The sequence below is a fragment of the Sander vitreus genome, chromosome 1, assembly GCF_031162955.1.
Source record: "Sander vitreus isolate 19-12246 chromosome 1, sanVit1, whole genome shotgun sequence".
Taxonomy (NCBI): domain Eukaryota; kingdom Metazoa; phylum Chordata; class Actinopteri; order Perciformes; family Percidae; genus Sander; species Sander vitreus.
The window spans coordinates 12642972-12665506 of NC_135855.1; the positions used below are offsets into that span (position 1 = coordinate 12642972).

The 22535-nt window shown below is 40.3% G+C and overlaps 1 protein-coding gene across 4 annotated transcripts in view; it reads right to left on the reverse strand.

The window, feature by feature from the left end:
* Positions 1-22535, reverse strand: part of tspan4a (tetraspanin 4a) — a 169144-nt gene that overhangs the window by 119605 nt on the left and 27004 nt on the right. For 2 of the 4 annotated variants that reach the window (XM_078256863.1, XM_078256854.1), the window contains exon 1: positions 12522-12842. In XM_078256863.1, the coding sequence (XP_078112989.1) occupies positions 12522-12842 (321 nt within the window). Of the gene's footprint in view, positions 1-12521; positions 12843-22535 lie in introns of those variants that run through there. The other 2 variants (XM_078256871.1, XM_078256881.1) reach the window with 1 other exon arrangement.

Sequence of the window (22535 nt, forward strand, 5' to 3'; positions counted from 1 at the left end):
ACGTTTTTGACATAATCTAATCAAACCGATGCATGCTCTTGAATATGGTGAAACTTGCTTCATTAAGCTGCCCTGACAGGAGAAACTTGTGTGATTAGCCATTACATAACACCTCACAGATTGCCATGGGCTCCTAAGGGATGGGAAGGTTGTATGTGTGAGGGTGTAGTTAGAAGAAGCCTGTTTCTTATTTGATAAAGGTTTGTCAGAAGTAGGGCGTGTGCTGTGTCATTGCCAAACTTACTCCGTATGAGGTGGGAGTTGGTTTACTAGGTTTACCGACAACACTGACTCACTGCTAGAAATCACACCACCTCTACACTTTGTTGTCCATTTTTCTGTTACAAAAAAAGCATTTGTTTGGTGTCTTTAGGTGGATTAAGAGGCTTGTGTGGAACTATTGATTGTTCCTATACTGGCAATGTGTATTTAAATAGAGATTTTACTCATACAGGTCAGTTTACGTGACGCTGGAAGGACAACTCATGTAAAATATTTTTTGTCAAGTCTGGGAAAATAAACCTAGCACGTGGTCTGCTCTCCAAGCCCAAAATAACAACTGATGACATACCGGGGGTTATTTTGGGCTTGGAGACCAGACCACTTTTTTTTTTGTAGATTTTTGTGTTGATGCTTATACTGTATTCTTATTTTTGTTGTTTATGCTTTGTTTTAATGTTTATGCTCATATTTTTTATATTTTGTCTTTTAATGCAAAGCACTTTGAGTTTACGTGTAATGAACGGTGCTTTACTGTATAAACAGACAGGCATACTGGATGTGACAGAAAGCCTGTGGAGGTGTGAAGCTTGAAAGATGAGGGCTTTACTAGTTGGAGAGGGTTTAAAGGAATTATGCTATTTGTCTGAAAACGTGACCACACTAGGGACTAAAAGGGACCCTATCTCCTAGAAATGAAATTTGTGTACAACTAATTTGTATTGCCACATACATTTTGAGTGAGACGTAATCACTCAATGGATATTGTTTAGAGGCAAAAAAAAAAATTCAAGGAAGGAAGCGCTACTGTAGTGTTTGTACCGGACAGAAGAAAAAGGAAAGTTAAGGACTTTGACACAAGAGACTGGAGTTTGCATCCTCCAAATGTGTTTCGGTTAGAGTGCCCATATTATGAAAAAAAACACTTTTTCTGGGATTTGGGGTGTTCTTTTGTGTCTCTGGTGCTTCCACACACATACAAACTTTGAAAAAAATCCATCCATGCTGTTTTGAGTGAGATACGGTTTCTGAATGTGTCCTGCCTTCAGTCTCTGGGTGAGCTGTTCAAAATAGGCACAGCTTGTGACGTCACAAGCCGAAACCATTAGCTCGTAGCGTTAGCATGCTACCTCGTTCTCAATAGCAAAGCACTGCTACAACACACACAAGTTCACCATAATCTACAAAAGAACTACTTACATGTGCGCCCTCATTTAGAAGTCTCCCAGCTAATCCTGCCTTGTAACTGACCGAAGTTGGAGAAACAACCTTTCTTTTACTGTCTATGGAGCTAGCTAGCTGACATGAGCTACATCTGAGCTACTGCGCATGTGCGAGTGCAGTCAAAGATAGTACAGAAGAAGAAAAGAGGTCTCACTCTGTAGCTAAAACAGAGACCAGGTGAAAAGAGGAGCTGCAGCAGTGAGAGACAGCTGTGCAGTACAACAAAAATTGTGTTTTTTGAAAATTAAACCATGTAAACCTATTCTGGTACAACCTTAAAATACAATTATGAACCTGAAAATGAGCATAATATGGGTGTTTTAAGGCATCAAAGAACATTTTGATTTTTGAAAAATCAATCAATACAAATTTGAAAAATTGTAGTTTCACTTAAATGTTAATAAAATGAACCTGTTTTTTTCGTGCTTCAAATCACTTTCAGGTTTTTTAGTAAGTAACCAAGACCACAATCTTTCCATAGCCAAATACAACATAAAATGTTAAGTTACCTGTATACTTTAGTTCCAACAAATAACAAATAACAAAACGGAAAATAAATAAAATGTTCTGTTAGTGAATATTTTGAACAAGCAGTACGTTCATTAAAACGTTTCTTAAATATGTTGAAAAGAAAAATTAAATTAGGTGGCATTATGTTTCTCCAAAAACGTATTTTCGTTTGTACGTAAATTAGTAGAAAATAACTTAATTTCTAGGAGACAGTGTTTTGTCTCTTGTCTCACCCAACGTTATGGCAGTGCACCATAATCATTGTCAATCACTATGTGTGTGCTGTACTGTATCTTTGCATTAATAGTAACATCAGTTTCTCATATTGATTTTTTTGTACTTTTATAAGCACCGCAGGACGGTACTGTGTAGTATTAAGTACTGTTTATTGTGGGTGTCTGCCATTGTGTGCAGACTATTTATATTATGTATTAACATTTTGGACCAATACTGCAAACCAATTTCTTTCAATCAATCAATCAGAGATTTGATTTTGCACAGTCATGCTTTGGTCAAATTCTAAGATCCTACCAAATACCATGCTGAATTAAATGTGAATAAAAATATGGCAAAGAAAAATGTACAGTTTTTCCAATGGAATGGTGCAGATGTAAAAAATGTAATCCTGCAATTCAATATTTCACTTAAAGTACGTTTAATACTATTTCAATGATATATTGGATCTGGCCGATACAGAATATATACATATGTGTGGCACAGCCTAACTGTGGGTTTTAAAGCGACTTACTGGGAAATTGAAAGGAAAAATCATTTTATTCTTTAAAGCCTTCCTGCGCCTTTTTCTTCTTTTCCTCTATTAGAACCTATCTGCCAATTCTTATGCATTTTAAATGTTTTTATGTGAAGCACATTGTGATTTCCTCATGCGTGAAACAATCTATATAAAAGTGTGACCTGCCTTTCCCAATCTTACACTGAATAAGCCCTACAACCAAAACTATTTCATAACAGTATGGGGAGCACAGCATCGCAGCTTCTCCACATGGGTAAAAGAGACCACGGAGAGGAAAGAGAAAATCAATAGGAGTGGAAAAGATTACCAAGTGCATGGGAGCATCACAACCACCTATCAGAAAGAAATTCTGTCTCTCGTAAAACTGATATTACTTATACACAGCAGCCTGTTCTTAGACGTGAATGACTTGTAGCTGCCCGCTCCATCTTGTTCCTGAAAATGCCTCATTGAGAATACACGTCCTTAGAAATAATCACACATGAAGCAGTAAAAGGGGGCTTATTTTTGATTGTACTTCAAAACAAGTGAGGGTCCCACCATGCCTTGAGAGCTATTGATAATTAACACTGGCTTTGTTTTTATTTGCATCGCAGAACAAGATGATTTGTTCCTGCTAGGCCCCTTTAGCATCTCCTCCACAGCCGCAGCAGGATGCGCTCGGCTCTGATCAGTGTCACTTGGCTGTTTATGCATTCCACTTGGGACTCCGCTGCACCCTAAACTAAAGCTCCTTTCATGACACCACACTGTCAGTTAGGTGTATCAAGTTGCTTTTTTCCCCTACCTACGTCAGCTGCGTTGGTGGGGTGTTGGAGCTCACTGCCTCCATCTGTAGTGAGACAGACCGACAGAGGTCTCTTCACAGCCCACTGCTGTATACTAACACGTAAAACCTCTCCATATGTACATTATAGATACATCTCTGTCCTACACAACATCGTCTGCACAGTTTAAATTTCCCATGCCGGGTTTTCCGTGGAAGCCCCTTTCATTCAACTTTCATTACTGCCTCAAAAGCGGCTACACATAGTCAGCTGAGTAAAACAAAGCTTTGGTGGGATTATACTGATGGGCAGCACTTGACTCTAAGTAAATCACTTAAATGGATGAGTGTTCAAATCTATGTACTGGCTGACGCTCATGTATCTTAAAGGAAAACACCGACTTATTGGGACTTTAGCTTATTCCCCGTATCCCCCAGAGTTAGATAAGTCCATACATACCCTTCTCATCTCCGTGCGTGTCGTAACTCTGTCTGACGCACACACCGCTAGCCTAGCTTAGCACAGATCCTGGAGGTAACCGGCTCCATCTAGCCTACTGCTCCCAATAAAATAATAAAAATAACACCAACATTTTCCTATTTACATGTTTTTTTTGTATAGTCACAGCGTGTACAAATAACAAGGTCACATGAGACACAGCCATCTTCTAACCGTGTACATACTGGGAACTATTCTCAGAAGGCGAAGCACTGCTACTTGGGAGTGATTATTACACCAACTCTGCGCGAACTCCCTGCTCCTCACCACGGGGCTTCTCAGGTGTTGCGAGCAAATCACTCCGCCCAAGTAGCAGAAGTAGCAGTGCTTCGCCTTCTGAGAATATAGTTCCCAGTATGTATACGGTTAGAAGATGTCTGTGTCTCATGTGACCTTGTTATTTGTACACGCTGTGACTATACAAATCACAACATGTTAATAGGAAAATGTTGGCCTTATTTTGTCACTTATTGGGAGCGGTAGGCTAGATGGAGCCGGTTACCTCCAGGATCTGAACTAAGCTAGTCTAGCGGTGGGTGTGTCAGAGTTACAACACGCACGGAGATGAGAAGGGTATGTATGGACTTATCTAACTCTGGGGGACACGGTGAACAAGCTAAAGTCCCATTAAGTCAGCGTGTTCCTTTAACTCTTTCATAGTGAACTGAAAAAGAGAAACGAGCCACCTCTACAGTAGAATAATAAGCTGTCATAACAGTGTAGCTACATGCTGTTTTTACACAGTGCTGCACATCGCTTTGACACATCTAGCCCTTAGGTGCACTCTGTATTTATTTAAAATTTAAAATATTTTAAATTTTTCATGACTAGCTGTCAATTGTGATTACTAAGTACTTATTAATTTTAACACGCTGGCAGAGACCTTTTGCTGTAAGGCAAGGATTTTCTAAAATAATAATAATGCATTTGGCTTTTCTCTAAATGCAGTACAATATATTTTATATTATATTTCTGTTTTAAGAGATGTTCTTTGTTGCCATGAGAAGACGAGGCCATCCCTGCACTGTAAACCGAGCAGCCTCACTTTAGTCATGCCGGACTGATGCAGCGGAGGAAATAATTCACTGTCAGAATACTGACAAAATAGTGAGCACATCCCTCACTGAGTACTTCCACTCTGTCCCCGGGCTAATCTGGAAAAGTGTTGGAGAGGAACGAGAGCTCTTCATTCACAAGTGTAGCTGACAATGAGTCTTCTCAGACTGGCGATTCAATGAACAAACACAAAAACATTGTACTGCTATGGAGCACATTATGTGAAGAGTGGCGGAAATATGGTTCTACAGAATAGTTGTAAACATTAGTGTAAGGCTGTTTACATTCAGATGAATACTTCAACATTTGGAAAATCTTGTTGAGAGTTGGATGAGGAAATTGATACAACTCTCATGTCTGTACAGTCTCTACAGCAAGCAGCCTTTTAGCTTAGCATAAAGCCTGGGAAGGGGATGAAACAGCTAGCCTGACTCTGACTGAAGTATGGTTAGTATAGTAAACTCTTCAAAGCTTGTTCCAATTTCTTTTATATATATAGTTTTGCCCTAACCAAATCTGTAGTGTGACATACTGCATCTGTCCCGCCAATGTCATTTTCACTTGACATAAAAGTTGCAGTAGTGGTTCTTATAAGCAGTTCACTTTAACACATCACTGTTGATTTGAAAGTTGTGTACATTGATTCAAGGAATAGTTAACCCAAAAAGCTATATCAATTGTATATTGTTCTCATGTTTCTAGACTTTCTATGGTCCCAAAAATATATAACCTTTTTTACTGTCTTTTGTTTGGCCTCCATTGAAGTCTGTTAGCAGTCATATGCTTTCATTTTTTTTTTTTTTCCTTGCACATGTTTCTATCTCATCCAGAGTTGTTGGTTTTTTTTTGTCATTCTTAAACCTGCCTACTAAGCTCTGATTGGCCCATTGTTTCTCTAACTGGCAGAAACAGTCTTCAATGAGCACGTCAGACCTCTTTTGAACCACTGAACAAATGTTGGAAGATGTGTGTTGGGATTCAGACATCTGGTACCATGCTACATGCCCACGGTCCTAACCATTCTCTAACAGAATATATTTCTTACTTTTATTGTGGCATGTACCTTTATTAGGCTTCAGCCGACGAAGTAGTATTATTATGTTTATTATGTTTGCCAATTTGAATAAGCGTCAGTGACAGAAGCACAGGGGGTTTTATCATTATAAAAATCGCCTCAGGACAATATTTTAAAGTGAATTTCAATAACGTGGAAATGGAAAAGCATTTAAAAAGAAGGGTTTTTTTAGAGGGCAATTAGATGTGATGTAAGTTGGCAGCCCACAAAGGGCACAAGTCATGTTATCAGTAGCATCAATACTATATTGAAAAAAGAGTCTGCAAACATTTAAAGTAATGTAGGAGTGTCCAGGGCAAAAATGCAGGAGAAAAACAACACAATGCAGAGCTGCCAAACAGACATGAGATTGGCTTTGTGTCAGGTTTATTAACTGAGTGGAATCCAGTTACTGACATACTTTCTGGTATCAAGGGGCTACCCTGGATGCCATGACATCAATATTTTAAACAACATCATAGAATGAAAACCCATGTAGCCTATAGCTTCATTAAAAGATGAAAACAAAAGTAAATGTATCTGAAATGTATGGACTTATTTCACTGCTTTTATTTGATTTATAGCCTACGTGTTTTTAGGATACAGAGGGAAAGCACAACATCGACCCAAGTTTGGTCTTTATACGTTGAAGTAATCAGTTGGAGAATGTATTTTCGGCTACTATACCAATGTACAGAGGTCAAAGGATAAATGTATCGCAGAATTAACAAATTGTGCGAATTCTTTCATAAGAAAATAAAACTGTTTACAGAGCCCTTATAAATATTACTGGTGGGAACAAATAAAGTTATGACTTCATACTAACAAATTTATGTAGCTGTTGCTTTTCATAACCATGGAAACATGAAGAAAATTGGATTCTAAAAAGCTAAAGAATGCTTGAAGTAGGTCAGTGTTATGGCAATGCCAAAATCTGGTGTCTATAAAAGCTGAAAGCTGGAATCAAAGGGGTTTGAGTATTAAACTGGCAGCGATGATAAAGCCAGAGCAGCCTCACTGAGGCACCACCTAAGCCTCTTTCTGAGCCAATAAAAACACCCTGGAGAGCTTTATTAAAGGATATTTTCCACAAAATCTGTCAGACAGGCTCCTATAATAACCTTTGGTGTATTTATGATATATTTATTTGTGAATATTGTAATTTATTCAGCGCTAACTTCACATCCCAGCACCTACCGCACTAACATGACAGATCTGCCAGACCTGATAAAACTGCTCATGGTGTTTAGACACAAAAAACATATGCCATCATCTCTAAACATAATAATACAGAAAACGAAGACATCTCCAGTGTCCCTACTTTTCCCCATTTCCAGAAGTGTCCCAATCGAATGTGGGTGTGACAATGTTGCCTGTGAGCTTTGTGCACAGACATGCCAAACTCAGCAAAAGCAAACTGCAGGCCCATTATCTGGACCACTCATGCTGTGCACGTCCCTCCCGGTCCTGCTGCAAAATCAATGGACTGTGTGAAGGCAGGGGCTGGGCGGGGCGGGGCTGACAGATCTCAAATCAGTAGAAAGACCATTTCTATTGATCTGGCTAAATCGGTGGAGACAGAAGCAACCCTATTCACAACTCTGGCAATCTATGGATCCTCCATTGGGCTCTGACCTACATTACGATGACAAGTAAACACAACTTCAGAGGCTTCACTCTCTTCCTTCTGCCTGCTCTTTTTCTATCTCTTTCTGTCCCAGGCTCACTTGCTGCTGCATGGGTTTCATCCATCCTCTTGGTGTGGAAAAGCCACGTTTGTGCTAACAAGATCAATTAAAAAGTGGCTGTAAATGAGAGTTTTATTTTGGTATTTTGTAGCTGTGGGGCACTTTTTGCAGCTCTGTGGTGCTTTCCGCTGAAGACGATTAGTGCTGTGCATCGTTCCATATTTTTTACTTGCCCACTCTTGCGATTTTATGGTAGAGTCATTGCTGCTACATTTAGGGGGATAATAAGCATTTGTCCTGGAGCGCAGAAATCTGTCTCTCTATTTGTATTTACATTTGTATTTTATTTTTTGACACTTTGTCTGGTACACCCATGCTGCTCTCACCCACACAGATATTAATGTACAAGGTCAGAGTCCTGAGCTTATTTGGTAATGGGAATTAACTGACTGTAGCCCAGAGTGAGTGAAGAGTCAGTGGATTACACTTTGAGTCTATTAGCACCTAAAGTGTGTGACATATAGTATGTAAACACACACACACACACACACACACACACACACACACACACTTGTGCACAAACCTTGTGATGTCTTTAAATGCAGTGCTTCAAAAAAGACTTGTTTCCATGACAATCTTGAGTTGATGCACCTTTTCATGACATGAAAGCATTAAATCGAAATTAAGACTAAGAGTAATGGTTATGTTCCACGTTTGTTCTGACAGAAAGAGACTCTGAATAATATAATAACACTACTGCCTGCTATTTTGATGGTTTAAAAATAAAAAAAAATCCTGCGGAATAACAGATTTCAGAAATACGATTTGCAGCGCAAACACACTGCAGTTTTTCTGTTCCTTTTTTTAAATGACTTAGAGAAACACCGAAGCATAATAAACACTTAATTTGTGTTTTCTCACCATTTTATCGATAGCAAATGTTGGTGAGAGCTTCGAGAAATTAAAGGCTGCAAGACAGACACCAAGCTTGCCATCTTGCTGTTAGACTAGTAAGTAATATTAACTGGCTTGCTATGTCTTGTGCTGTTGCTTTCGCTTGATGTTTGGCTGTGTTAAACGTGCGGTATACCCACCGCAGCCGACCTGTCTCGCACCAGTGTGACGTCACGGGAGCGCCGTAACTATTTATACTTGCGTGTGGTGGTCGTGACGCTAGTTGCAGTCTTCTCCTGAACAGAGGTGGCGCTAATGAGGAAAGGCTACCGACTTTGCTTTTTCTACGGACTAGAAGAAGAAGAAGAAAAAGGTAAATAACGGCAGAACTGGCAGCAGCATTGACGTCAATGTTTCGATTTGATTCGATGACCTACTTCGTCGGATGAAGCCTTTCATTCACCATAAAAGAACTCATCTTAACCCAGTAAGTTTACAAGAGAGACTTGCAGTCACTCTGAGAATCCTGTCATCCGGTTACCCTCGAACTCGTCCATGCTTCCTGTTTCCGCTTTGTCGCAGGCCGCTGAAAAAAAATAGAGTGGGGCGGCAGCGAGATCTACGTCATTTTGACGTCACATTGGCGCGCGACAGGTCGGCTGCGGCGACTGTAAAAAGGCCATTAGCAAAGTTGTCAACTTGCTTGTTTTTGTAATATTATCATGACAAATGCACGTGTACAGCTGTTTATATTTACAACAGCAGTTTATAAGTGAATAACATTATGAAACTGCAGGGGGTCTATATTTCAGGACAATATTTTAAAGTGAATTTCAATAACGTGCACCAAACTGCAAAAAATAACACTTCTTACATGATGTTGCTCTAAGGAAACATTGCTTAAAAGAGAAAGAGAAAACAATGGAACAATGAGCCTTACCTTAAAAGTGTTTCAAACAATTGTATCATCATAAATACAGTATAACTCAGTACAAGAAATGAAAAAAACAGACATGGAAAATAAACAGACATAAAACATTTAACTACAAGAGCATGACATTCAAAATGTAAGTTTTGAGAGGTGATTTAAAGCTCATGTTTGGAAAGTTGTTTTAAAGTTTTGATATAGATTCAACTCGATGTCCTGCAGGAAAACGGCAAGCCCGCTCCAGTAGATACTGTCATCCCGGCTCCTTCAGTCGCTGCAGACCAGCAGCTTTGACCTCAATCATAACAACGCTTCCCACTTACCCGTCACAGTTTGACTCCTTGACCTCATGTTGTTGCCTTGAGAGCAAATTAGACACCAACATGTGCAGACACTTTGTCCCAGACACTTCTTGCTCCTGTGTCATGAACCCGTTTACTGACTGTAAGCAAAACTTCATCCACCTTTTCAACTTAACTCTTCAATTTTTAATCATCAATTAAAACCATGTTGTTCACTTCACTCTACAGAAAAACACAGTACATTTGAGATTGTGTGATAATGCATTATTTTGGACTAAAAACGTAATTCAGATTACTTTACAGTTACCGGTATTTTCCACCAGGCGCGTCTGCACTGCGTTCCGGAGACGCCACGGGCCCCTCGAGCAATCGCTGCCATTCAAGTCAATGCTTGATATTCCACCAGCGTCCCAGAAGCATGCGTGAAGCGGCTCTCCGCTGCGCTAAAGATATGCGCCAGGTTTATTTTCACGCGACCTTCTGTTTCAGCAATGCATGAAATAAATAGAAAAGAATAGAATAGAATAGCCTCCTAATTGACTGAACAACTATACACTTTTCTGGCCATTTTTTTATGGGATCTTTTTATATATGTGAAAGAAAACAAATGAATACCAAGGCCAACTACAAGACTGTTGTGATGAACTCCAACCACTCACTTTCTGAATCTTATAAAATCACATTCATTAAAAAAACAACTCATAATAAGGCCAATAATAAAATCCTGTTTATTTAAAAACCTGCATAGTGTAGAAGTTGCTATTTACATGACTCTACAGGATATTATCACAAGAATATATTTTAAGAATGTTATGGCATGTCTACTTTTAAAGGTGCTGTAGGTAGGATTGTGAAGATCCAGGATTTAGCCAAAGAATTTGAACATCGACAACTTCTCAGCCCCCCCCCCCCATTTCTGCTAAAGCCCAAACGTTCTCCTAAGCCCCTCCCCCCACAAGGGAGAATGAGGAAGAAAATCCGGCCGTATTTTTTTTTTTTTAATGACCTGCTTCATGTAGTTCTACTGGAACATAGGGTCAGTTTCAACAAATATGATAGAAAGTTAGTTTAATAACTATTACCTACTGCATCTTTAAGTGTTGATTAAGTGTTATTTTAAATAAGATCTCCTTAGAAACTATGTGAGAATGTATTAAGAGTTGAACTGGAGGAGGTAGAACTCGCATTCATATAAATAATCTTTATGAGCGAAAGGTGTTGACTAGAGCCCCTACTGTACTGCGCTCCTCCTTTTTACACATGATCATTTTCTGTGTCAATCTGAAAGTAAAGTTGAAATCAAACATATTTGGATTCTGTCTGGCCCAAGAGCTGTCATCCCAGCCACAGAATATTGAGGTCACATTTAAAACCAAATGAAGTCACCCCCTTAAAAGTCTAGATTTTGAATGAGACGTGTTCGCACAGACCCAGACACGTCTCGTATATATATATATATATATATATATATATATATATATATATATATATATATATATATAACAGCTTTTAAATTGTTGTTGAAATGGTGGCAACATTGAGGTCTGACATCAGCCTTCAGCTGCTACTATGACTCAGATGCATTATTTTCAAAGATGGGCTTTATGTTGGAAGAGCTCCTGCGTTTACCTGGAGGATCATAACATGATTGATGCTAACATGGCTTCTCAGGAGGTGAAGCTTGGCGTGGCTATGTGGTCATTATTTATCCTAAGCGGCAGCAACACACACACACACACACACACACAAGATGTAGAGGTGAGGAGGTCACTCATTCCCAGAGGGAGATTGTAGCTAGATTGCATTTCAGCGTTCAAGGCCTCATCTCATTCCATTACCAATAAGAACTCAAGTATGACATATCAAAGTAATCGTAACCAGAGGGGCCAGCATCCCTTCAATTGCAATGGATTTCAGAAAAGAGAGTCTGTGGCAAAAAAAAACCCACGGATGAAGCAGAGATCGAGATCTTTAAATGTGAAGCTCGGCTGTGGAATATGACAGGCTTCACAGTGGAAATGAAAGTGATCTGTTGTGGGGCTATCGGAGTGCGATTGACAGAGTCAGACAGACACTGAGGCTCAAATTTTCCCACGGCGAACAGATACGATCAGCCAACAGTTTGACAGCAGATGCTTTGATGGGCTGAGAAGCGCTGTTGTTCAGGCTAAGCAGCGGTATGGGCGAAGAATTACAGCACAACGGTAACGCTGTGATTAACTACTGTACACATAATACAAGCCCTAAATATGCCAAAGCTTAACACAGCAAACAATGCAGTGTACACCCACACTTTGTGTACTGTATAGGGAACAGAAAAAGCTTGACTCACCCACACGGTGGGCTTTGTACACATGATCTAAATGCATGATCTGTCTCTTTCTCACAGTCACCCCCCTACTCACTCCTCTCACTTCATTTTGGTTGCACAGACACACATAACAGAGCTTCCTCAAACGAGATAAGACAAATATGAGTAACAGAGATACAAAAAATGCAAAAGTCAAGAAAGCAGAACACCACTTTCTGCTAAACAAACATCCCCCAAACCTCTCTCTCTCTCTCTCACTCACACACACACACACACACACACACACACACACTCAGAGATAAAAGAATTTACTCACCCAGAAAAGGAGGTTGAAGAAGACCATTCCATATCGCAGGGCCATCATGCAACCCTCGGCCATCCTGCAGCGCCGCAGTTCTAGGAGGAATATGAAGGAGAGGTCCAGGTAAAACACCACATACTTCTTCCCCTGGGCGTAGCGCCCCTTGGACGCCTGCGGCTCTTTTGTCGTGTGGAAGCCGAACGCAAACGGCGGCCGCTTATACTCAAACTCCCCACTGAAGCGGTGAAACCCAGAAGTGAACGGCGGCGTGTCGGGTTTGCTGTCCAGAGACGGACTGCGCCGGTATGGAGTCTCGTCTGTGCTCGAGCGTCTCATTATGGAAGCTGAATAAGCCTATCAGAGTCTGTAATAGTCACTCTGTGTACTTCAGGTCTGAGCAAAGTCCACAACAAGGGAGCAGAAGTTATTCCACTTGGCGCTGAGTGATGGATTTTGTTATTGTTTTCGACCTATCCCAAGTTTACCTAAAAATAGTTAACCCTAACCCCTATCAAACCCTGGAATGGCTGATTTATTTTTTACCGCGGGTGCGATTACACTTGATCTGGCTTAATTTGTAAAAGATAAAGTGCTGCCATTCACTTGACTTGAGTTCCTCCCTTTAATCCTATAGTTACTATATTCAGCAGGAGACTTTGCATAATCCTGGCGCAACACCTGTGTAATTCTGTGTATTTAGGACATAATCCCAACACACACAAACACATCTGCACGTCCCTGTTTCCCTCTCTGTAATCGCTCAAACACAGGTGTCATGCTCTGAGAGATAAGCTGGTTTGCAGGTTTCATCTCCTAACAGTTCAATCAGGCAAACGACTGGAGGGCATCGACTCGACCTCTCCGGCTGCTTTGGGCTGGCGAAAAGCTCCAGAAATGTCCTACCTGGTCTCATGAGACATTTCTAAGCAGCTGCTTTCAGGTGGGAGGTAATGGCTGCCCCTGATTGCCTGATTCTGAAACTTCTTTTACTCAGTAAGGTCCACTGAATGAAATGCTACGCTAGGTTCTAAGTCGTGGCTGAGTGTTCAGCATGTGGTTGTGGCCGTCGATGTGCTTTTGCTGACATGCGGGGAAAAAAAAACGTGAGATGAGAGGGAAGGATGGTGTTATGAAAGTGAGAAGAAGGTTAAAAATAAGCATAAAAGGAGAATGCATGTGATTGGTCCATTATTTGGCTTCTTGAATTAGTATCCCAATTTTCCCCTCGCTTCTTTTGCATCTGCCCTAACTTATCCTTTTTGTCTCTGAAAAGTGTCTAGGGTTTACTCTGCCTCTCCTCCACAGCCAGTTCTTCTAACATTTGGCAATTCACCCTCTTCAACTCCCTATTATTATCTTCCTGCACCTCACACTGAGCCCCTCTGTGCGCTCCCCTCTCTGTGCTGACGGCGGTTAATTAATTTTCCAGAATCTCATCAGTGAGGCAAAGTGTGCGGTGTCCCCTCTTCTCTTCTCTTCTCTTCTCTTCTCTTCTCTTCTCTTCTCTCCTTCCTCCGCTACAGCATTTCTCTCCTCTTCTCTAGGTGGGCAAGGAGATCAAGGTGTCCACCGGGGTCATGGCCAAGCAGCGAGAGAAGAACAAGCAAGAAGGAGAAACAGGCAGGGAGACGATAAAGACACTTCCCTTAGTGAAGCAAAAGAAAGACTGCAGTGTTTGAGCGGTAGTCCAGTCTCGCTGCCTGAAGCTCCCTCCCTCTTTCTCTTCAAAAGCTCCTGTTCTCTTCCTCTCTCTGTCCCCCCCCCCCCTCCCCTTTTCTTTCCTCCCTTCTGTCAAAAGCGCCAATGCTCTCTCTTTTGCACACACAATCTCAAACACCCCATCCCTCCTCGGTGACTGTCACTAAAACCTGGCAGCGCGAAATGCAGGAACAGTCATTCATATTCTGGCCACACCCTACGAGGGAGCACAACCAATCAGTGTCTCGCAGCCCCATCTTCCCTCATGCACACGCCAATCATGCCCTACCATCTACTAGATAACACTCACACATGCACGCACGCACACACACACACACACACACACACACACACACACACACACACACACAGACACACACACAATATACATACACACAGACACACACAAAACCTGGTGTGTTGTTAACATACCAGTGCTCAGAAGCCTGCTGCACTTGCGCTAGTGCATCCTCCTCCTCTCCTCTCTGCCTCCTGCCTGGAACTCATTCCACATGCAGAGGTTGTTCTTGCACACAACCCAGGCTGCTCTCTGCACGCCTGGCTTCAGTCATGTTCCACTCTCCCTTTCTCCCTCTGGACTTGGACTTGGGTTATACAGCATCCATGTTGCCACACTGTCTTGGCACAGATTTTCACACTACAAACAACTCCCCTATAAAGTCTGTCTCTGTTTGAAATACTGGGGATCGTACACTGCTGCTGACAATCTCACAAAATAACTGCATCCTCTCCACAACCTGGTGGCCATCTGGGTCAGTGGCTTTACACATCCACAGGGACGTTTCAAAGCTGCAAAGGTGCTGACTTTGTACATGGCTGCCTCAAGTATTTAATGGATTTCTGTTTTGTCTCCTGCATATATTTCTGCCAGACCGTGTGAGAGAGTGAGTGTGACTTACTGACATTGTTGAAGAGAGAATGCACATGGACAGTTGGGCTAATGGTGTTTTCTCCCTAAAAAAGGTTACTGGACATGAGGCAATATCAAAATGATGAGAAAAATGTTGGACTTTAAGATATCCACAGCGTACACAAACATGGCATGGGTTGCATGCAGATCAACAAGCAAAAAGGACCAACCACCATATTTTTTGATCATTTCATTTAGCCTATGAGTAAACACCACAATACTGGCCAAAAAATGGTTCTCATTAACTAGGTTTCCATCCAAATTCCAGCAGTATCAACTAAAATATCGGCACGAGAAAAAGCCAATTAATGCATGGTTCCATCCACACTTAAGCATTACAAAAGAAGTGGGCACAGCAAGATGAAATACTTAAAAGAGCTACAGTCAAACCTTGAAATGTGGAAAACAATGCGGAAACAGTGAAACACAAATATGACACTACGTTTGTTTCATGCATTAATTAGAGGAAGGTTACAGGTTTCCTCCTCATGCCACAATTTTTCTCTCTTCAGTAGAGCAGAAGCTTCATATTTATGTCATGATTTATTCGCTAAGACTATTTTCATTGTACTTTATTGGCACTTTTTGTTTTATCAATACACCAACTGTTCCCCCTCAGCTGAGTTTTTCACATTTCCTACATTTCCATCTAGTTGTATTTATACCCAAATTGGAAATGTGCATACAAACAGATGGATATAGACCCACATCCCAGCTTATCCACGATCCAGCAAAGTGTCTGTAGCTGAAGTTTTACCAATAAAGGTTTTAAAGGAGCAGCTAAAATCCTGTTTTCTTTACAAATGTTAACAAAGATATGTCCCCAATATTGAGCGTGTTTATAAATACATGCTCCATAAGTAAGTAAATTGTCATTAGCATACTGTGTCTCCACAAAGCAAAACACCTTACTGCTAATCAGTCATGTAATCTCCTAATCTAACATATCCACCGTCACACACAACATATCTCTACCCCAGATTAAAATACACACACACACACACACACACACACAACACACACACAACACACACACAAACCTACACACATACAAAGTAAACTTGCAGTGGCACCCCGCGGGTGGCGGTAGCTTTGATGTCCTCAGCATGTACAAATACCCAGAAGGAGGGGGAAAAAAAGTGTTTTGGCTGCAGAAAGGAAACATGATGCACAACCAGATGAAATTCATCTCTGTTAAGAATGAAGGTTTATATATAGAAGCAGATATTAAAGTTATTTTGCTGTGATGTGAAAAAAGGATGTAATTAGACTGACTTGCTCAATCGGATACACCTAAGTGTGCTGTGCTGCACTCTGGTCTCCGTGCAGTCTTAAACGGGTAGGAGTCTAGCTTGCTTTCCCTTGTTTAACTCTGCAATACGAGTCCACTAAATGACAAAACAGGCTACAAGGATAACTGCAGTGCACACAGAGCAGCAATACAAGAATATGAAATGAGAATGGCTTTCCACAAGACTGGGAAATTATTTAGAGCTGTTTGCCTGCTAGAATTTTAGCTTATGCAACCACTATCATTTTAGTTCACGCTTTTAACGGGATGCTATTTTTGGGAAAATTAAAATCATCATGCCTGTCTTAGGGCATCCTGTTTTCTCCTTTGACATTATTGCAAGCCTCTAAATCAAAGTTAGAGGGTCATGATTTAACAAAGTGCCCATTATGTGCAATAATGATGGTAAAGTTTACAGCAATGCAAAAGGTCTTCAAATTTTCTCTTGATCACAACTCAATGCTTTCATTTGGCACTTTGGCAAGGTCTCCAAAGTGAATTTATTTGGGGCGGCCTCTAGCTCACCCAGTAAGAGCGTGCGCCCCATGCAGGCTGAGTCCCTCCCCCATCTCTCTCCCACCTTTCCTGTCTATCCACTGTCACTATCAAATAAACGATAACCCCCCCCCCCCCTAAATTAAATCCAATGTTAGTCATCCTTGGTCTATGACACCACATGTTATTGTACTGGCAATACAACACTAATTACTAGGGCTGTCAAAATTAGGGCGATAATAACAAGTTAACGCAAATTCCTTTTAAAGCGAGATTTATGGTTCTGCGGAGGCGCCATGCAGATCTTTCGCATTAGCCTGAAGTTTATACTTGTACGTTGGTGTGTGCGTCGATCTCTTTAAGAAAATAGCAGGGCCAGCATCTGTGTGTGTAGGGAGTGTGTGGTAGAGTGAGTGAGAGAGTGATGGCAATTATTTTCGGAGCGAGATACGACTAGAGTCATAGTGAGAGAAACAAAGTGTCTCCCCTGTGCTTTCTGACCACGGTGGGAAATCTGTAGCAGGAAAAGTTAACCCTCTCCTTGATTTCATGTTGTTTATGGAGAAGGAGAACCAGGAAATGAGTCGGGGGAAATGCACCGCTACCAAGACACGGCAGTGTGACGTGCGTCGCCGCGACGTGTAGTTACATTTTTCGAGAGGTGCACGTCAGGCTATAGCCTAGAGTCTGCCGTAGGTTCGTGTCTCCACGTACCTACCTACGTATTTCCGCCGACCAGTTTGTTTGTGGTTGTTGCCATGGTGAATTGTAGTATCATGGCTCCATTCATTTCCAGCCTTTTTATAGTGGTGGTGCACGTGCTTAACTCTGAGTGAACCTACTCTGAGTTGATTGAACCAACTCAAATCAGCTGTTCTGGAACTGAAAACTCAGCGTTTCCCATCTCAGGGTAAATCAACTCAGAGTTCAGGGTTAGACTCAGAGTTTGTTAAACCTCCTTACAAGCAACAAACTTTGAACAGTGATAGCTAAATGGGTGGCATGCAGGCCAATTAACATTGTAGAGGATGAGGGTCTGCTTGAAATAATTTGCCTCGCTACCAACGACTGCACGTTAGCACGACCTGTTTTGTGTTGAGCTGCTTAAAAAGTTAACCTTTACAATTGTAAAGTGGAGCCTTTGAACATAACGTGTGTACATAGCGTGTCCATATAATATAATTTTTTATAATTTATTAATTTATATACTTATTATTTTGTTTACTTCTTTTATTTCATTTTTACAACATACAGTACCTTTGAGGTTACTCTAGAGAATATTCTAGACAGTATTCCTGTATGTCATTGTTTCAAATTGTTGCAATAATAATAAACATTTGCATAAAGCAAGCATATTTGTCTGATCCCATGTTAAGAGCATTAAAAACTTGAAAAATATCTCTTTTAAAGTACATTTTGAACAGATTTAAAAAAATGTGACTCGAAGTTCACGTTGGTTTTCCAGGCTGAGACCACAGCATCCACAACAATGTTGCTAGACGCTTGTCTCACATAGCCAGACATTACTCCACAGCACAGCGGAGTAGCTAATGTTAGATGCTGGCTATATTGACAGTCATAAAAGCCTGTGCTCACGCGGAGCTCTGTAACCAACTGACAGGCATACTTTTTCGGCTTAGAAGTACGGTAGGAACCGCTAAAAACACAACAACCTCGCTGTCCTCTCCACCCGATGGTAAAAATAACACTACCTTGCCATCTTTTTCACCCGACTGAACACACCTTATTGGCTTAGAATTACGGCAACAATTGATAAACATACTGCAAACTCACGGTCCTTTCTTTCCGATTTACAGCCCCCCTCTCTTGGCTTAAAATAACTCACTGTTGTCGGCTATGGCCGCTGAACAGGCTACATGTTGTAAACAGCCGTTGCCCACTTGCCTGGTCCTCCAGTAACGTTAGTAGGGTTAGCATGGCGGTGTTAGCCAGGACCAGTCGGAATCACTTTACTGGCTGTGTCTCAATTGTTTTTGCAAGTAACCAACTTGGGTACTCTAGCTATATAATTCAATGTGAGTACACAAATGTTGAAATGACATAAAATGCCCGTCCCTTGTAGCCGTGATAAATTAGTCTGAAGCTAATGCTTACCTGTTCAGGAAGAAATTAGCCAACTCTGCGTCCTTTTGGGCTCTAAGCTGTCTCCATTTTTCAAATACATCTCCAATATTTACCCAGGGTTTGTAACGTCTCTGGTCACGCAACTGCTAGAAACATGCTATTTTTTTTAGGTCGGGTAGAATCTATCTCCATTGATCCTGTTTGTTTGCTGCTTTCAAGGCTGTACTAACGTTACAGCTGTAGCGCCAGGTTTACGTTTTTACAGGTATATCTGGCAACCCGGCCTGGCTGTCAAACTAGGCAGTTGATAACAACCCACGGGCCAAAACACGATTCCGACAGAAATTCCGTCACGGAACGGAAATTTCAAAAGGAGAAAATACTGACATTAGAATTGTTGTCAGAAAAGATAGTATTTCAACTTAGCATGTTTCCTTAATTTCTTATGACGCATTGGGGTCATTTTTGGATTTATTACAGTAAATATATTACATATTGGACCTTTAACTATTGACAATCATGCAATTAATCTTGATTAAAATATTTAAATCGATTGACAGCCCTACTACTTACCTAAATTAATCCAGAAATGAAAGGCACAGTTTTTTGACATTGTTAAAGTGCTGTTAAAGCTAAAATCGCTCCTTGAAAACATCTTTTCTCCAGGAATTAAACAGCTACATGCTATCAAATCACATGAAGAACCACCTTCAAAAGTTGCACACCAGTTCCTGCCATTTTCTGGCCATGAATAGTATGCCATGAATTTGCCAGGCTCAGGTGTCGTCAAGATGTCAGTTTCCAAAAACAGCTGTGTGTGAGGCACATGAGCCGGCTGAAAAAAACATTTTTACAACAGCATGACACTTGAGATCATTGAGGAATCTGAGCCATGAAGATGAATAACAACAGCTCTGATGGGAAATAAAAACGTTTAACCCAACCGAGCCGACTCTACAGGGATTTAAGATTCACTTCACTGACAAAATAGAAATGTATCGACAATAAAACAAAAATAGATGCATCAAGAAACAAGCATCAATTGCTAAAAAAAATAAATAAGGAAAACGCAAGATCAGAAAACAAATAAATTATGTAAAAGCATTCTAGTGGAAATAATTATATTATATTTTTTTATAATATAATAAAATGTTTTATATAAAGAAGAATTGTTTTGGAATAACAACGTATTTTGTAGGTCTCTCACTATCTTCAAAACCCAATGGTTTTTAGTAACAATGTTTTTTTCTATGTTAAATAAATAATTGTAAAACCTATAAATATTTAGATATAAATGTGATGCAAAGTGACAACAGAACCAGAAGTGAATTTGCATTCAGGACCAAAGGTGTGACCTTGACTGCGTTTCCCTGAAGGAAAATGTGACATTGTTGACAACAAGAAGTCTGAACTGCTGGGTTTATTCTGTGTCACAGAAAGATACTGCTGAGTACAGTTGGCATAGCAATGGAATGGCTGCATAGCATGCATTTAGCATGTAGTTGTGTAACATACTAATAGATTTAACTTTCTTTAATGATGTAGTCTCATTAACATCAAGATATCCTTTTCAAAACTGACCTGAGAGCAAAACATAATAAGTGATACCTGAAAAGAGACATAGACAGACTATACGATCCTGGGTTATAATGTTAATTTTAACACATACAATGTAATTCATTTGATTTGTTATGTAAAAAAAAAAAGTTTTTACCTCGTGTTGACATTAGATTTACCATCAGTGGTGGAAAGTAACAAAGTACGATTACTCAAGTACTTGTACGTTACTTCAGTGTGTCAATTTAAGCTACTTTATACTTTTACTCCACCACATGTTTACTACACTACATTTATTTAACAGCTGTAGTTGAAACTTTGACTGCCTACAAATACTTAGGAATCACAATTGATGAAAGTCTGTTTTCTTTTCTTTTTTTTTTAAACTTTGTTTGAGAGTCTTTCTTTCAATTTCAATTCCATATTGATCATCTTCTAAAGAAATTGAGGGCTTCATTAATCTCTCCATCCCCCACAGTCCAGGCAGAATTTGGTAAAAAGGCCTTACCCTACTCTGCCCCATCAACCTAGAACAAACTACAGCAGGAACTGAAGCTGTCCAGCAGGATTTTAAAATTACGTTTAAGAAATACAGATAGCGGGGCACCCTTGTAGCTCATCTGGTAGAGCAAGTGCTCCATGAACCAAGGGTCAGTCCTTACCGCAGCTGCCCAGGGTTCAAATCTGACCTGCGGCCTTTTGCTGCATGTCTTCTCACTCTCTCTCCTATCTGCAGCTGTCCTATCAATTAAAGGCCAAAAATGCCCAAAAAATAATCTTAATACAAAAAACGAAATCTATTGAGCACTTCTGTGGAGGTCTGCTCTTGTTCTTCTAGTTTTAACTACCACTTGGCTCTTTTGCACTAATCCTTTGTATGAACGTCCTGCCTGTCTGTGACTTTGTGTTGTATTGCTGTTGTGCCTGACCAGGTCTCTTTTGAGAATGAGATCCCGTATCTCAACGAGATGGCCTTTATAAATTAAGGTTCATTAAAAAAAGTTACTAGTAACTTTTCAGAGTAAAGAGTTTCCATTTAAAATATGATCAGTAAAAGTATAAATATGCTTCATTTAAGTAACACTAACACTAATGCATAAAAAAACAATGGCGTAACGCGCATGGGTAGCTCATCTGGTAGAGCACGCGCCCATATAGAGAGGTTTACTTCTCAACGCAGCGACCGCGGTTTTGACTCCGACCTGCGGCCCTTTGCTGTATGTCATTCTGACCCTCTCTACCCTTTTATGTCTTCATCTGTCCTATGAAAATAAAGGCCTAAAATGCCCAATCTTTTTAAAAAAACAATGGCTTAATCATATAAAATATGATAAATAAAACATATTTTATGCTATTACTTATGTACTTTTTATATTATCCGAATACTTCTTCCACCATTGAAGATCATAAATATTTGTGCCATATTTCATGGCAACTCCTTTAATAGTTGAGGAAATGTATGGCTTTGGACCAATAAATAACGAAGAAATGGTCAGACTGACATTTCCCTCACAGGAGTCACACCACTTACACACAGGTCAGACTGCACTAATATCGCAGGGTAACAATGTGTGGAGAGCTGTGAGGCTTATAAAACTTCCTGACATTGTTACCAAACGACTAATATTGTAAATTAACAATGAATTTAAAACATTAACTCACACATTAACCATCATGAATGAATAATATGAATCCACAAAGCCCGAGAGTGAACAATGAATGAGTCACACCTGGGTCACCGTTAGTTGAATGTGGTGACTTAATACCTTTGTACAATATGATTTAGCGCTAATTAAAGCTGTTAACTAAAAGATGTTATTAATATATCAATTCAACAAGGGGATTTTACATGAAAGTAACCATGAAAAGCATATGAGCCAACCTATTGTTATTCAGACATGTGTTAGTGGATGAGCCAATTGATGTCTGTAGTTGTGTAACACGACACGGTGAAATGTAATTATGCTGTGCA